Genomic DNA, 16,987 nt, shown 5'->3' on the forward strand with positions numbered 1-16,987 from the left:
TAAGCTTTTCCCATTTCTTTATGAACGCACATGTACTGTATTTCAGGAATCCAAATTTTATGCATTACTCAAACATCCCTGACATTTATATTTTATTTATTTTTAAAATTTAATTTAAGGTCATGCAATTTATTTTCTCCAGAACTACTTAGGTTATGCTCATCTCTCTTGGTTCTCATTAGTTTCATGAAATAGAATGAAAAATCTCATTCTCTGAGCTGTGACTTCTCTGAATATAAATGTCTCATTGCCTTCTCAGATACACGATTTAGTTTTGGATGTGATGTTTTGATGTTTAAAATTACTTTTTTTTTACTTCTTCAGTCTTAAAAATACATACTTAAAGTACATATCTACAAAGAATTAGCAATAAGAGACTGGAACTCTAACAAATGTAGCTGATTTCTTTCTTTTAAGAAGAAATATTTTTAAACATAACTGGAAAAATTAAACAAACTAAAAAAAAAAAGACTTGGTGTCTTAAGAAGATGCCAAGTAATATTCTAATGATGAAAAACTGCACCAATACATTCATAATCTGGAAAACTACAAATGAAAAACAAACTCCAGGGTGTCACAACTCACACCAGTCCAATAATGACATGGAATATGGAGCATGATAAAAAAACACTGAGCAAGAGAACAGAATCCAAACACCATACTAACTAAGCATGTAAAAATTCTGATCAAAAACCTAAACCTTTTCCAAAAGATAACCCTGAAAGAAGCTCATCAATACTTCATAAATGCAAGCCTAGACCTTCAAGAGAAATACAATTCTAAATAGGATTTGAACAACTGAAACGTGAGTATTCAACAGAGCCAGTAAAAACTAGTCTGTGGGAGATGGTAGATGGTTACATGAACAAAGGAAAGCACAAAAGTGTGCTTTAAGTCTGTCTTTGCTGAAATTATTTCAGTCCATATCTACTAAAACTGATTTTAAACAGCAACTCTGCATTTACTTCACATTTCCATTCTTGTATACGGTAAATATTATTGAGGCAAGCGGCATGGAAAGTTTTTTAATAGGGGACTGCAAACAGAAGGGTTGTGCATACATAGTGCTAGACAGATTTACACAAACTAGTATTGGAGGACAAGTCCACACTGCTTATTATTAGCACAAAGATCCTCCAAGCCCTGGGTCTGCTGGATAAACAGTCAGGAGACCTACTTCCTAAGGAATTAGTATCTTCCTAAATAATTACCCATGCAAGGACTTTCATTATTCTAAAAGCAAAGACTAAATCTCTTCCTTCGGAACCTTAAAATTTCCCTTTTTTACATCCAACAGCACTGGACTGTGCCCACACTATCTGTACAGTTTCCTGCCTGGGAAATTGGGTCCTACACACCTTCCTTCTTCCTTTCCTCGAGAAAGATGTGGTGAAGGGACAACAAGGAACAGCTCTGCTTTGTCCCTCACACCCCTTTTCTGACTCCAAGCATCCACCAGGCAGCAGACTAGTTTTAAAAGGAGCTTTTCTGTATACTGTTTAAACTTGCTTTTATTCCACCAAATTAACACTTGTTCAACTGCTTTGTAATATTTTAAGCCAAGGAAAGATCATAGACTAAAGATGAAGAGTAACATAAAAAAAAAGCCTAGTAAGAATAACAGCTGAAGCATAGCTGGACAGCTATCTGAGCTTGAGAGAAACCTCTGGCTTCCTCACCCTCCTCTACTTTGGGGATTTGAACTCTCTTGTATCTTGAAATAAAACCAAGATTCATAAAGATATGATTTTCAATCTAAAGGGGCTATCTTATGACATAAGCTATTGAAAAGTTAATAGCATTTTTACAACTACTGATTAATTAAAGTAGAAGCTGATTCAATGCTTAAAGCTAATATTTTGAAAGGAAACAAGAACCCACATAAATATTTTAGTTTCATTATTATGCCTTTAAAATCTGAATTCCTAATGTCTATACATTTGGTATCTCAATATTTGGTACTTTAATACTACATATCTTTAGCCTGTTATGTTTGATATCGAATCACAAGCTTAATATAAATACCTATCAAGTTGGTAATGTTCTAAAGAAAAACACATTCTGATATCACTGTGACCAGGGGAATAGAAAACATGAGTGCAACATTGTTACCTTTTGGGCATTGGTCATGGATGGATAACTACAGAAGTGAAAGTCAGCATTTTTTTCTTTATTAATTTTGGCAATACAGATATTCTGATAAAATGAAATAAATATTAGAACAAGAAAAAGGAATTCATACCTGGCATGTTCCTGAACTCCAACAATCTCTACTTCACTATCAGAAGAGGCGATATTAATTTCTTCATTGATCTGGGCATTACTTAAAGATATTTTGTCACCTGCAAGGAAGCCTGGATCCAAATGACCTATAGATGGGGAAAATGCAAATACAGCCAATGTTTAAGAACTTTCAGAAATCAGCTGAAAAAGGAATTTTCCAAGTGAACAAAAAAAAAAAACACTAAAACACTGCAAATGGAAAATCTTTTTAGATTAAATTATCCAACTTTCTGTTTATCACCTGATACAGGATAACCACTGGATTTATCCAGCCTCAATAGCTCTAGTGATGGTGTTATCACACAAATGTGAACAAAGTCCAACTGTTACATCAAGAACATTCAATGTAATTAGGATTTCCAGCTGTTATTTTATGACAATGCTGAGTTAGACTGTGCCTAAACCCCTTTGACATAAAAAAACAAGACCATCTAATGCCAATAAATCAAACTCCATGATACTGTGATAAATAAAGCCTATAGGCTGGACAGAAATATCACACACAGAGGAAAATTAATATTTTTTTAATAGGGGAAGCCAGTCAATGGAATAAAAAGCAATAAATCCATCCGTTTCTGGCCATACTACTTCACACATCTGCTCTAACATTATTACAAACACTTGAAAAAAAATCTGATTTTCTCAAGTCCCATATACAGCAGTGTTTTTTTAATTACAGTTCCACAATGATATCCAGTTCCTCAGTCTGTCCTCTCTAAATAGTATGAAGCTTCTTAACCCTAATTAGTGAAGCTGTATTGGGACATATTAAATAATAATTGCATGGAAAACACAAACCAGACCAAATTATTTCTTCTACAGAAAATAAATTATTTAAAAAACCAATTAAAAATAAGATTTCAATTAAATAAGATAACTTCTATTTTTAAATTTTTTTTAGGGAACGAAAAAAGATAATTACTTCTACCATCTCTTTAGCAGTAACCTGGGGGATGCTGGGCAGCCCTGAAGCAGATGACACTACCTTGGGAACCACTCACTCATCTATATTACACAGGGGAAGAATCATTAGTCAAGCAGGAAATTTGAGAGGCGGTGAATATATTATGTATATCTAGTTTGAGTAGACATCTCTTCAAAGATGAAAGGATGTAAGGGTTTTACAGTGAGGAAAAGGTTAAGACTGAGTGAGCCCCTTCCCCCTTCCCTCCCCCACAACAGTGGAGGGGAAGAAAAAACCCAAACCCAAAACTACGAGAGGTTAAAAAAGGTTAGAGCCACAATTTTACTAAAATAAAATAGCAATAAACTCAACAATAAAAAAGAAAATTGTACAAAAGAGGGAGTGGTTTAACCAACAAAAGCAAGGTGTCATGTGGGCCCCCTGGAACAAAGAAAATATGGGGGGGGGGGGATTTATGGAGCAATTGCGATGGCGGATGAGGGGTGCTGGCGCTGCCTGGAGCAGCTCCATATCTGCAGTGGAGGTTTTCCTGCTCTGTCTCTGCAGCAGTGGTGGTGGCAGTGGCAGTGAGTGTCTCTCCCTGTTAAGTTCGACACCAGGTTCCTGCACCGCCACTACCATCGGTCCGCCATGCTGGGGGTGTATGTGGGGGTTGATTCTGCCACCTCACTGCCTCTTCCTACCACCTCACTGCCTCTTCCTACCACCTCACTGGCCTCCTTTTCGGCTCAGCTGGACTCCCTCTTGGCTTGGCTGGACTCAGCTGAAATCAGTGCCGTTGCTCCAGGTCACTTTGCTGTACTGAATGGGGGGAGGGGAGAAACAGTCCCACCGTGAACCGAAAGCTGCGCAGCCCTGGCTCCACTGGTCTCGGCTGCGTCATGGAGTTGTCACTTCAGCACCATCCCCCGGGAGCGGCGCCGCTGTCTCTCCTCAGCCCCTTATCCTGAAAAAATGTCCTGTAGGGGTGGGAAATGGGGGAAAAACGGTGGGGCGGGGGGTGTTGGGGTCCCGCAGGTCCCTTTGCTGGAGCGAGTCAAACAAAAATCGCCCCCCTTCCATTTCCGGCCATGGCATTTTCCCTGCCAAAAGCACGCCCATGTCTATGACGTAAAATGGTATTGAATAAACAGCACTGAAAGCTCCACCCCTTTGTCTAAGTATGCAGGACAGAGGAGGAGGAAGCAATAACGTAACACCCAATTTAAAAGGTGTGCAAATATGCAGAACTGATTATACCCCTAGGTAGATGAAGAGACCACAGAAAGAAGAAATTTAAATAAGTCCCAGAAAACCTTCTACTGGCTGCTTAAATTACTTGGAAAATATGTAAGCAAATAGAGGGGAAGAGACCATATTGTATGTTCAGTTTTTGTAAAAGCCAAGACCCTTAGTGCAACATCTGATCAGGATTTGCAAGGGAAGGAAACCCATGTGCTGCCAGGTACCTGAAGGAGAAGTTTCCACCTCACAAGACAAAAAAAGATTTGTCAGCTGAACCTAAAACAAATTAATAGCCCAGGCAGACTTTTCCTAACATTACAGGTCAGCTGAACATTTCTTGGCAAATAGTACTGACTGCCAGAAAGCCCCCAAATTTGTCACAGATATTTCTTTATTTAATAGAAGTGTCTGGGCACACAGAGAAACATTAAATGGAAGTGCTCAGACACTTTGGTTCATGTGCTGGTGGCTTTAAACTGACAGAGGGCAGGTTTAGGTTAGATATTAGGAAGAAATTCTTTCCTGTGAAGGTGGTGAGACACTGGAACAGGTTGCCCAGAGAAACTGTGGCTGCCCCATCCCTGGGAGTGTTCAAGGCCAGGTTGGCTGGGGCTTTGAGCATCCTGGTCTAGTGGAAGGGGCCCTCGCCCATGGCAGGAGGGTTGGAATGAGATGATCTTTAATGTTCTTTTCAACCTAAACTATTTGATGAGTTTACAATCACCATCTCAGAGATTCTCATCACCCCTCTTCTGAATATTACTGCTGTTACAGCACGATTTTTGGAGGAGATATCCCCTCATGCATGCAGCCAAGTAAAAAATACCTGCTTCTTAATGCTACATTGGTGTTAAGGAGATTTTTTTATTTTACCAAATTTTTGGTAACAGTTTTGGCAACCCAGGTGAATTTCAACAGATCCGAGGGATTGCAGGTCCTCCAGCCAGCACCAAGGGATTTTCAGGGAGAACCTTGTCTTGGATTGATGTTATGATAATCCTTTATCCCCTATCGTTGGCTTATATGCCCAAGAAAGAAAAAATGTGTGGTCCTGTCTCTTTAACTACACCCAGCCGAAGAGAGAAACGCGGGTTGTTTTGAAAAAATTTTCCCCAAGCCTCGCTCCGGGGGAGGATTCGTCGCCCGGCAGAGACTGCGTGCTGGACGGGGGTCGGAGTGAGCTCTGTTCCCGGTTTTTTTCCCATTTTTTTCTTTTTCCTCGTTTGGACCCCTTCTCTTCGATCTGCTTTGCCACCCGGAGACCCAGGAGGGCCAGAGGACAGCAGAGCTCTCCAGGGAGCTCCACCCGGCCCCGGGCGGGGTGAGGAGGAGAGGGGCTGCGTCTGAGAAAAGGACTTTTTAATCAGGTTGAATAACTCCTTTTCACCTTGGTTTTCCCCTTCCCCTGTGCCTTGCAGGGCACTCTGCGTGGTTGTGTCAAATAAATAGTTTTTTCTTCACTTCCATCTAAGAGGTTCAGTTGTGGGTGGGGGAGGGGGTGTCGGGGCCCTTCGCTCTCGGAGGAGAGAGAGTCTTATCATTAACCCGGGACAGTATTTGGCGCCCAACGTGGGGCCTTGATTACTTGTTCTACACCTTTTGTGGGGTTAGAGAAAGTGAAGAAAAAACCCTAATAATTGCATTCTGGTTTTAAACGCTTGGTATTGAATTACAACCATCAGTAGTCACTATGCTGTTTGATGGGAGGTTGTTTGATGTAATACTGTCTGTTTGGCACATAGGTTTGTTTCCCTACCAACAGGTAGGGGCAATCTTGTCCCTAATGTATAATTTCCACCAATCAGGGACACGACTCCGGCTTGTTATAGTAATGTGTGTGATACTGACGATCTGTAAGAAGGTATGGGACACAGTTAAAGATGTACATGCTCTGTTAGTTTCCTCCTCTAGTTTTAGTAACCTGTTTTGGAGTTTTGTTAGTAATATTACCCAACCTGTTAGAGAAGTAGAGGGTGAAGCTTCCTGGCTCCTCACCCATGTCTTTCCATTTAAATCTGGTATATCATCTTTTGAGAATATTCAGTTTCCCCTGGATGTTAAAGAGACCATTAACTTGGTAGTACAGGTGCTTTACCTAGGAGTTTCCACGTATATGATGTTCAGTTTTACCAGAATGAGGGCTGAGAAGTCCAGAGGGGCTGAGCAGGAGCAGGCACCTAATCCAGATGTGAGGAAATTTGAATGGTGTGGAGTATGGGAGGACATAGGTAAAACTTTAAAGAAATTCTCTGACCCAATAGACTGGGAATTTCCCCCTGGACAAATCCCGAGACCAGCTGAGGTGGGGAAGTATCTGAAAGAGAAGTGCAGAGACAACTGCAGTGCAATATGTTGGGCCCTGGCATATGCTTATCGTACACTGTCGGATATTATAGAATAGGAAGTAAGGGAGCCTAAGCCAGTGGCAGTTGCTCCTATTACAAGGAGCAGGAAAGCCCAATTTAAGACTGATTGCCCAGATGACAGTGGGGAGGGACCCTCAAGGTCAGCAACTGAGTCAGAGGTCATTGTTGAATCCATGAATGTGAGAGACCTTCACAGCCTAAGAAAAGATTATGTCCAACGAGATGATAAATCTGTGATTAGTTGGTTAGTCCGTCTTTGGGATGCCGCAGGCGATGTTACACTTCTAGATCCTACTGAGGCAAGGCATTTAGGGACTGTGTCACGTGACCCAGATATCAACCAAACTATACGAGATGGGCCTGACTGCAGCAGCCTCTGGAGATGAGCTATCAGAGCTGCGAGGGAAAGATACCTACATCCCGACGATCTCTATTCGCAACAAACCCAGTGGAGAACCATAGAACAAGGGATTCAACGCTTGAGAGAAATGGCGGTGGTAGAAATTGTCTTCTCAGAGGACATAGCAAACCCAGATCCGATTATAGACCCAGATAGGATAGAATGTACACCTGTGATGTGGCGGAAACTCCTAAAGCTTGGGCCATCAGGGTATGCTTCTGCTTTAGCCATTATGAAGCAAGATGACGGGCATGAGACTGTGCGTGATATGACAAGGAAATTCCGAGCGTATGCAGATGTCGTGCATAGCCCAATGAATGCAAGAATCTCAGCTGTGGAAACAAATCTGCAGAAACTAGAAAATAAGATAGAGAAGAATCATGAGAAACTCAGTAAAGAGATTAAAGACAGCCTTCTCCAAATCTCAGCAGTACAGATCAGAGGTTCTGCTACCCCACGCAGACGGTCCTCAGCTATGAGAACTGGATATATCCCTCGACATGAGTTGTGGTATTTCCTGTGTGACAGTGGAGAAAACATGAACAGGTGGGATGGACAACCCACTGCTGTCCTGGCACGACGAGTGCGTGAATTGAAGGAGGGCAAGACTCAGAGAAGGAACTCCACCAGAAGGGAAGTAGCTCTACTCAATATGTCTGATTCCGTTGAAGGAACCTCTAACACAAATACCCACCATGCTTAGAGGGGCCCTGCCTCTAGCCAGGTAGAGGCCAGGGAAAACCGAATTTTTTGGACAGTGTGGATTCGGTGGCCTGGCACATCAGAGCCACAAGAATACGAGGCTTTAGTTGACACTGGTGCACAATGCACGAAAATCCCATCGCGACATGTGGGGACAGAACCTATTTCTATTTCTGGCGTTACAGGAGGATCACAAGACTTGACCCTGGTGAAAGCTGAGGTGAGCCTGACTGGAAGAGAGTGGAAAGAACATTCCATTGTGACTGGCCCAGAGGCTCCATGTATTTTGGGTATAAACTTCCTCCGAAATGGATATTTCAAAGACCCAAAGGGACTCAAGTGGGCATTTGGGATAGCTGCTGTAGAGACAGAGGGCATAAAACAATTGAACACCTTGCCTGGACTGTCAGAGAACCCATCTGCAGTAGGACTCCTGAAAGGGGAAGAGCAACAAGTCCCGATTGCAACCTCGATTGTGCACCGCTGACAGTACCGGACAACTCGTGATGCCGTGATTCCCATTCACAAACTAATCCGTGAGCTGGAGAGCCAAGGGGTGGTCAGCAGGACCCATTCATCCTTTAACAGCCCCATCTGGCCTGTGCGAAAATCTGAAGGAGAATGGAGATTGACTGTGGACTATCGTGCCTTGAATGAGGTGACTCCACCTCTGAGTGCTGCTGTGCCAGACATGCTGGAGCTCCAGTATGAGCTAGAGTCCAAGACAACCTTTAATCCCCGATCCAAAGGAAATGGGACCAAGACCTCTGGTAAGATAAAGGCCTTCTTTACTTTACTTTAAAGGTGTTAACTGTTAACCTGCCTGTAAGGTGCAGCAAAAGCTTTGCAGGGTTGGGTTTAAAGGTAACTAGGGTGGGAACAGGGAAAGGTTAGAGTCCCTTCTAAGAGCTCCTAAATGGTAATTGGTTATAACGGGAAACAAAACCTTGAAAGGGATATCACAGGTGTCACCACTGGGATGTATCTTGAAACATTGGAAACAAATTTGGGGTGATCCCCTTACACGAGAAAAACTTATAAAATTTTGTAATCAGTGGTGGCCACTTTACATACTGGAAGATCAAGAGAAGTGGCCCAAGGATGGAACCTTACAGTATAATACCATATTGCAATTAATGTTGTTTTGTAGAAGGGAGAATAAGTGTGATGAAGTTCCTTATGTTGACTTGTTTTTTCACCTTAAGAAATCATCCAGAATGGCAAAAGGAATGCAGGACAACCCCACAAGATCCATTAATTTTAGCACTTGAAAAGGAAAAGAATGGCAAAGGGTTGAAGATGTTGTTCTGTGTGCAGAATAGGACAGAGGTGCTTAAAGTGCAGGTGAGAAGAGGAGGAGGATTTAGAGCTGATGGTTGCTCTTCAGCAAAGAATAGAGGGGGGAATGATCAATCACCGAGGAATATGTTTAGATGTATGAGTAGGTTGTGGGAAAGTGGACTGGAACAGAGAGAATGTTTTAGGGGATCGGAGGATTTTAGCCCGATTGTTGGATGCACTAGAAGGCAGCAAGGAGATGTTGGGGGAGATGTCAGGGAAGTTCTGATGGCTCCCCTCCAGCAGGTGGTCAGGAATCATGGTCCAGTAACAGGAAACAGCCCATTTTTAATAGTGGATTTAATGTCATGGAGAAAAGTGGCAGGAGTTTATAGGGAAGATCCAGTTAGAGTTGCTAAAGTATTTGAAACCATAATTAGGAGTCAGGACCTCCTCACTTGGAAACAATTGGTTGAATATTTTAATAGTTGGTGGCTGAAGTATACTTTGGCAATTTGCATTGTAATAATTAGTGGCTGAAGTATATTTTGGTAATTTGTAAAGGGGACATTGGAAAAGGGAATGTCCCCAGGGCAGGGGAAATCAGACAGAAAACCTAAATCCGTCTCTTCAAGCCATCAAGCTCAAGACCTTAAGTGAAGATGAAGAATTACCCTAAAAGGGGACCAGGGGAACCATCCTCAGCTGAGCCCCTGCTTCCATTATTGCTGGGGAATGAAAAGGTAATTTTTTTTAAATTGATACAGGAGCAACTTATTCAGTACTGAATACATGCAGAGGAAAACTTAGCTTGGAAACTGTAAGCATTGTGGGTGTTACAGGGAGGAAAGACAATAGGCCTTTTTTTACAACTATTGCTATTTAAATTAAGAAAACAGTGGGGGGGACACACCAATTTGTATATGCCTGAATGCCTAACCCCTTTGCTGGGGAGAGATTTATTGGGAAATTTGGATGCTCAAATAACTTTCCAGGATGGGGAAATACAAATTCAAATACCAGAATCAAAAGCCATCGAGGCAAAGATTTTTATGCTACAGGAATCAAAAGAGTTGGAAGAAATCCCAGAGGAGGTAGAAAATGCTGTAACCTCGTTAGTATGGGCAACTGAGATGCCTGGATGATCAAAGGTGGCCAAACCAGTGAGAATTACTCTCCAACCTGAAGCCAGACAGGTAAAGCAAAAACAATATCCTATTAAGTGAGAAGCAAGGAAGGCGTTGGAAAAGCTTATAGAAAAATTTTTAGAATATGGGTTATTGAAAGGGTATGAGTCAGAATATAACACCCCGATATTACGAGTTAAAAAGTAAAATGAGGAATATAGATTAGTACAAGATTTAAGGGCCATTAATAAAAAGTACCTGATATTTATCTAGTAGTAACTAATCTGTACACACCCTTGACAGCACTGAAAGGGGAATACAAATGGTTCACAGTGCTGGATCTTAAGGATGACTTTTTCTCTAATACATCTTGACTAGATAGAAATTGTTTGCTTTTGAGTGGGAGAATCCAAACACTGGGCAGAAGGTGCAGCTAACATGGACTGTGCAACCCCAGGGCTTCAAAAGAGCCCCACTATATGTGACAATCAGTTGGCAGGAAAAAAAAGGGAAAACTGAAAAAATAAAATCTGGACAAAACTTTACTACAATGTGTAGATTATATTCTGCCAATGCTGAAAGGAAGGGCCTCAATGCTACTGTAAATCTGTTCAATTTCTTGGGGCAACCTGGATACAGGGTGTCAAAGAAAATGGCACAAACAGGCAGGGAAGCAGTAATATATCTTAGTTTTGAGATCTTGCAGGAAGAAAGAAGATTGGGAAGCAGCTGAAAAGAAGCTGTTTGCCAGGCTCTGGAGCCAAGGACTATAAGCCTTCTAAGGTATAGCCGGATGGTGTCAGTTATGGATTGTCAATTATAGGATACTGGCAAAACCCTTCTATGGTCCTCCACCAAAAGATTACTTGGTATGGACTCCTGAGAGTCAGAGGGCCTTTCAAGCCCTAAAAGAGCCTTAATGCCAACCCTTGCATTGGGACTCCCACACTTAATCAAACCATTTGAGTTATTTGTGCATGAAAGGATGCACCTGGCACTAGGGGTACTGGCACAGCATTTGAGGTCATGGAAGAAGTCTGTCCAAACAATTGGACAATGTGAGAAAAGGATGACCCAGATGCTTGAGAGCAGTGGTAGCTGCAGAGCTTTTAACCCAGGAAGCACAAAAGCTGATATGTGCCCCACATGGTTTGGAACAAAAAGGAGAACATTGAATATTGCCAGCAGAATGCTGAAATACCAAATTGCCCTACTGGAGCAGGACAATGTTGAACTTTAGGTAACCATTGCTTTGAACCCAGCCATGTTTCTCCAGGCTTCAAAAGAAGCCAGAGACCTTTGTGCCGTGATGGCCTGGTAACCACTGAACAAGTGTGTTCTGGCAGACTGGATCTCAAGAGCGATCCCATCCAGGAGCCAGAACTGGATGTGCACACTGGTGGGAGCAGTATGGTATGAAATGGAAAATGGGCAGCTGGGTATGCAGTGGGAACCTGTGGCAGCGCAGTCTCACAATTCACAGGCGACCACCCCACACCGCATAAAGAGGGGGTCGCCCGGGGCCAAAACATGCCAGTGAGCACATGAGGGACGTTAGCTGCTGTGGAGGCACGGCGATAAAAGAAGTGTAGGATCGCGATCTGAGATTTCCAGGGAATTTATTAAGGTCCACAGATGAGGGTCCGGGGATGGCGAAGAGGGATGGAGAGGCAAGGGGTGGTAAAAGAGGCTGCAAATCCAAGATGGCGAACCTCAAGCGAGGCTCTCGAAGAGGGTTAGGAGGAGAGGGAAGAGGGGAGTGGCTAGCTCCGAACAGCTAACCAGGGAAATCCAAAGGGGAGGAGCTAAGGAGGGGAAAAGGGTACACCAATAAGCTTACAGCAGGGGAGGATACAGACTCTGGCTAGGTAGATATTTCTAGAACATAATCAATATACAAAAATCCTATTAGCACACTGCAACAGGAACCTTGACCCAGGTAACAGAAGCCCAGGCTTTACCTTGTAACATATCAGCACAAAAAGCAGAATTAACGACCTTACACCAAGTGCTAGAAATCACTGAATGAAAAAGAGTAAACATATGGACTGATTTAAAACATGTTTTTGGAATAATACACACCCATGAAACCATATGGAAGGAAAGGGGATTGTTATTGGCACAGATGTCTCCTATTAAGTACAAAGAAGAAATTAGTCAACTTCTACAGAGTGATAGACTATGCAAAAGCCAAAAGAAGTTGCCGTGGCTCCCTTGTAAAGCCCATCATTTTGGAGACTCCCCGGTTAATACAGGGAATTGTTATAAATGAAGTTATGGAGTTGGCTTTGGTAAAGGGTTATGAGGTATTTGTTATGGTTAATTGTTAATGGTTGTGTATATGTTATGACTACCTCTATTGATTTGTTATGGTTAATTGTTAAATGTTATGTTACCTCTGATTGTTATATGTTCCTGTCAAAAGTTTTGTTTTATTAAGAAAGGGGAGAGAAGTGGGTGTTAATTAGCATAAAGGGATAGCTGGGCAATCAGCTAACCTATCAGAAGACCCTAGAAACGACGAGCCAATCGGAGCACCTTAAGGAGGTAGGGTTAGGGGGTTATAAAAACTGTATCCCCGAGCCATGAGGTGTGCCTCTGGCTTCCCCACATTGGTGGCTAAGCACCTAGTGCTGTTCCCTCTACTTTGTGGAACGAGTTTTTGGTTTTGTCCCCTATTGTCTTTTTGTTAATAAATGCTTAAAATTTTACAATAGTGAGGGTAGTTTCTCAAAATTGGGGTATAATCCAGGATAAAAGCCTCATCTCCACGACCCTGAAAGATTCCGGGTGAGAGGCCCCACCAATCTTTTTTAGGCGGCTCAGCTGGCTTCTTTTGGTGCCGTTGGAGATTGCTGGCCAATACCCTGGAGACAAGAAGGAAGGTTCCTGGAGCTCCCTCAAGTTTGCGGAGTAGCCCACAAGCCAGGTGCACCAGGGGCTGGACGGGAAAAAGGGGTCATAAGTACAGTTTGGTGGGCAAGGGGGGGAGGCAAAGTGAATGAGTGTGACTGAGACGTGGACTGGCAGCCAGATCCACGAAATGAGTGTGGAGTCCTAACTGCAGTTCCATCCCTGCGTGAGGAGGTCGGCCAGTGAAGGGACAAAGTGCAAGGAGACAAGTGAGTGAGCCTCCCGGAAAATCTTTGTGGGTGTGTCCTTGGTTACAATATAGATGTATTTAAGTATTCTATTACCACCAGCTGTGGGCCTTTAGCTGTTATCACCTGCTAATGACCCACCCCTGATAACAGACAATGGGCCATCAAGGACCCACCACATGACTCATGGACTTATCCTATTGTGAGATGCTCTGCCTAGGAGGGAGGAGCCAAGCATTCCCACCTGGATATAACCTGGCCTTGGAACTGCCTGAGCTAGCCCTGTCTACTGGGTTCCCAGAGGATGAGAGCTACCACTGGGCCTTCAGCTGGAGACCAAACCTTCACAGGATCACCACTTGAACTGAACTACTTCAGTTGGACTGCTACCACCACCCTAACCGGGTGTTAGGTTGTATCTGACTTTGTCAGTGCTTTTTCCTTGTATTATTTCACTTATTTTTAATTTTTCCTGTTAAATTTTAATCCTGACTTGTGATCTCCCACTGGTTTGTTTTCAAACCAATACAGAGTGTTAGCGTCAGATTGAGGGAGAGTTCTGGACCTAGCAGTTCCCAAGCAAGCGGAAGGCAGTTGGGAACTTGGCCATGGGATTTCAGAAGTTTCTAAACTCAGAAGGAAAGGGTGGTAAGGCTTGTATCTCAAGAGGTGGATAGAAAGCTTTTGGAAGGGTAAAGGGGCATTACCGGGGAGTAGTGATCGGGGATAAAATCCCAGCGGACTTCTGGCGTCTCGGGAGAGTGGGGAGACTCTTGAGGAAATTCTAGGAGTCTCCCGGTGGAAAGAGAGTATGTCGTAGCCACAGAAAGAGTGAGGAGTGAGTGAGGTTTTGTGCGCCTGTGAAATTAAGGTGGGGAAATTTTACCTGGGATTTTGGAAGCCTCTGATGGTGGGGGAGACTTTGCCTGAAGTTCTGTGAATCTCCAGTGAAAGGTTTGGTCGAAGTTCTGTAAAAAGGTGCGGAGACTTGGTCTCCAGTGGAGGATTCTGATGCTTTGTGTGTCAGTGAGGCTTGTAACTATTTCTTTGTATGTGTGTCGGCGGGAGCTGCGGTTTCGAAACTGCTGCTGCTGTGTGTGTGTGTCGGCGGGAGCTGCGGTTTCGAAACTGCTGCTGCTGTGTGTGTGTGTGTGTGTGTCGGCGGGAGCTGCGGTTTCGAAACTGCTTCTCTGTGTGTGTGTGTGTGTGTGTGTGTCGGCGGGAGCTGCGGTTTCGAAACTGCTTCTCTGTGTGTGTGTGTCTGTGTGTGTGTCGGCGGGAGCTGCGGTTTCGAAACTGCTTCTCTGTGTGTGTGTGTCTGTGTGTGTGTCGGCGGGAGCTGCGGTTTCGAAACTGCTGCTGCTGTGTGTGTGTGTGTGTGTGTCGGCGGGAGCTGCGGTTTCGAAACTGCTTCTCTGTGTGTGTCTGTGTGTCGGCGGGAGCTGCGGTTTCGAAACTGCTGCTGCTGTGTGGTGTGTGTGTGTGTCATGTCGCAGGAGCTGCGGTTTCGAAACTGCTACTGCTCTGTGTGTGTGTGTGTGTGTGTGTGTCGGCGGGAGCTGCGGTTTCGAAACTGCTGCTGCTGTGTGTGTGTGTGTGTGTCGGCGGGAGCTGCGGTTTCGAAACTGCTGCTGCTGCTGTGTGTGTGTGTGTGTGTCGGCGGGAGCTGCGGTTTCGAAACTGCTGCTGCTGTGTGTGTGTGTGTGTGTCGGCGGGAGCTGCGGTTTCGAAACTGCTGCTGCTGTGTGTGTGTGCAAACCCCACACCAACCCCCCACCCAAACCCCCTGTGTGTGTGTGTGTGTCGGCGGGAGCTGCGGTTTCGAAACTGCTGCTGCTGTGTGTGTGTGTGTCGGCGGGAGCTGCGGTTTCGAAACTGCTGCTGCTGTGGGTGTGCCACCGTTTCGAAACTGCTTCTGTGTGTGTGTCGGCGGGAGCTTCGGTTTGGATACTGCTTCTGTGTGTGTGTGTGTGTGTGTGTGTCGGCGGGAGCTTCGGTTTGGATACTGCTTCTGTGTGTGTGTGTGTGTGTGTGTCGGCGGGAGCTGCGGTTTCGAAACTGCTTCTGTGCGTGTGTGTGTGTGTGTGTGTCGGCGGGAGCTGCGGTTTCGAAACTGCTTCTGTGTGTGTGTGTGTGTCGGCGGGAGCTGCGGTTTCGAAACTGCTTCTGTGTGTGTGTGTGTGTGTGTGTCAGCGGGAGCTGCGGTTTCGAAACTGCTTCTGCGTGTGTGTGTGTGTGTGTGTGTGTCGGTGGGAGCTGCGGTTTCGAAACTGCTTCTGTGTGTGTGTGTCGGCGGGAGCTGCGGTTTCGAAACTGCTTCTTTGTGTGTGTGTGTGTGTCACGGAGCTGCGGTTTCAAAACTGCTCGTTGCGTGTGTGTGTGTGTGTCGGCGGGAGCTGCGGTTTCGAAACTGCTGCTGTGTGTGTGTGTGTGTGTGTGTGTGTGTGTCGGCGGGAGCTGCGGTTTCGAAACTGCTGCTGCTGTGTGTGTGTGTGTCGGCGGGAGCTGCGGTTTCGAAACTGCTGCTGCTGTGTGTGTGTGTGTCGGCGGGAGCTGCGGTTTCGAAACTGCTGCTGCTGTGTGTGTGTGTGTGTGTGTGTGTGTCGGCGGGAGCTGCGGTTTCGAAACTGCTGCTGCTGTGTGTGTGTGTGTGTGTGTGTCGGCGGGAGCTGCGGTTTCGAAACTGCTGCTGCTGTGTGTGTGTGTGTGTGTGTGTCGGCGGGAGCTGCGGTTTCGAAACTGCTGCTGCTGTGTGTGTGTGTGTGTGTGTGTGTCGGCGGGAGCTGCGGTTTCGAAACTGCTGCTGTGTGTGTGTGTGTGTGTGTGTGTGTCGGCGGGAGCTGCGGTTTCGAAACTGCTGCTGTGTGTGTGTGTGTGTCGGCGGGAGCTGCGGTTTCGAAACTGCTGCTGCTGTGTGTGTGTGTGTCGGCGGGAGCTGCGCAACTGCTCTGGTGTGTGTGTGTGTGTGTCGGCGGGAGCTGCGGTTTCGAAACTGCTTCTGTGTGTGTGTGTGTCGGCGGGAGCTGCGGTTTCGAAACTGCTTCTGTGTGTGTGTGTGTGTGTGTCGGCGGGAGCTGCGGTTTCGAAACTGCTTCTGTGTGTGTGTGTGTGTGTGTGTCGGCGGGAGCTGCGGTTTCGAAACTGCTTCTGTGTGTGTGTGTCGGCGGGAGCTGCGGTTTCGAAACTGCTTCTGTGTGTGTGTGTGTGTCGGCGGGAGCTGCGGTTTCGAAACTGCTTCTGTGCGTGTGTGTGTGTGTGTGTGTCGGCGGGAGCTGCGGTTTCGAAACTGCTGCTGTGTGTGTGTGTGTGTGTGTCGGCGGGAGCTGCGGTTTCGAAACTGCTGCTGCTGTGTGTGTGTGTGTGTGTGTGTCGGCGGGAGCTGCGGTTTCGAAACTGCTGCTGCTGTGTGTGTGTGTGTGTGTCGGCGGGAGCTGCGGTTTCGAAACTGCTGCTGTGTGTGTGTGTGTGTGTGTGTGTGTCGGCGGGAGCTGCGGTTTCGAAACTGCTGCTGTGTGTGTGTGTGTGTGTGTGTGTGTGTGTCGGCGGGAGCTGCGGTTTTGAGACTGCTGCTGCTGTGTGTG

General features: G+C 45.2%; 1 protein-coding gene and 1 long non-coding RNA gene across 8 annotated transcripts in view; one reads left to right on the forward strand and one right to left on the reverse strand.

Moving 5' to 3' along the window:
* The window catches only part of LOC146425602 (uncharacterized), a 143,000-nt gene that overhangs the window by 119,004 nt on the left and 7,009 nt on the right, over positions 1-16,987 (forward strand). The window lies entirely within an intron of this gene.
* LOC146425606 (protein ARK2N) overlaps positions 1-16,987 on the reverse strand; it is a 139,691-nt gene that overhangs the window by 12,357 nt on the left and 110,347 nt on the right. For all 7 annotated transcript variants that reach the window (XR_014846504.1, XM_085041647.1, XM_085041648.1 and 4 more), the window contains one exon: positions 2,243-2,369. Coding sequence is in view for 6 of the 7 variants with exons in the window: in XM_085041647.1 (XP_084897773.1) it covers positions 2,243-2,369 (127 nt within the window). In the remaining variant the exon portion in view is untranslated. The remainder of the gene's footprint in view (positions 1-2,242; positions 2,370-16,987) is intronic.

Source organism: Lichenostomus cassidix, chromosome W (genome assembly GCF_008360975.1).
Source record: "Lichenostomus cassidix isolate B80296 chromosome W, HeHo_3.0, whole genome shotgun sequence".
NCBI lineage: Eukaryota > Metazoa > Chordata > Aves > Passeriformes > Meliphagidae > Lichenostomus > Lichenostomus cassidix.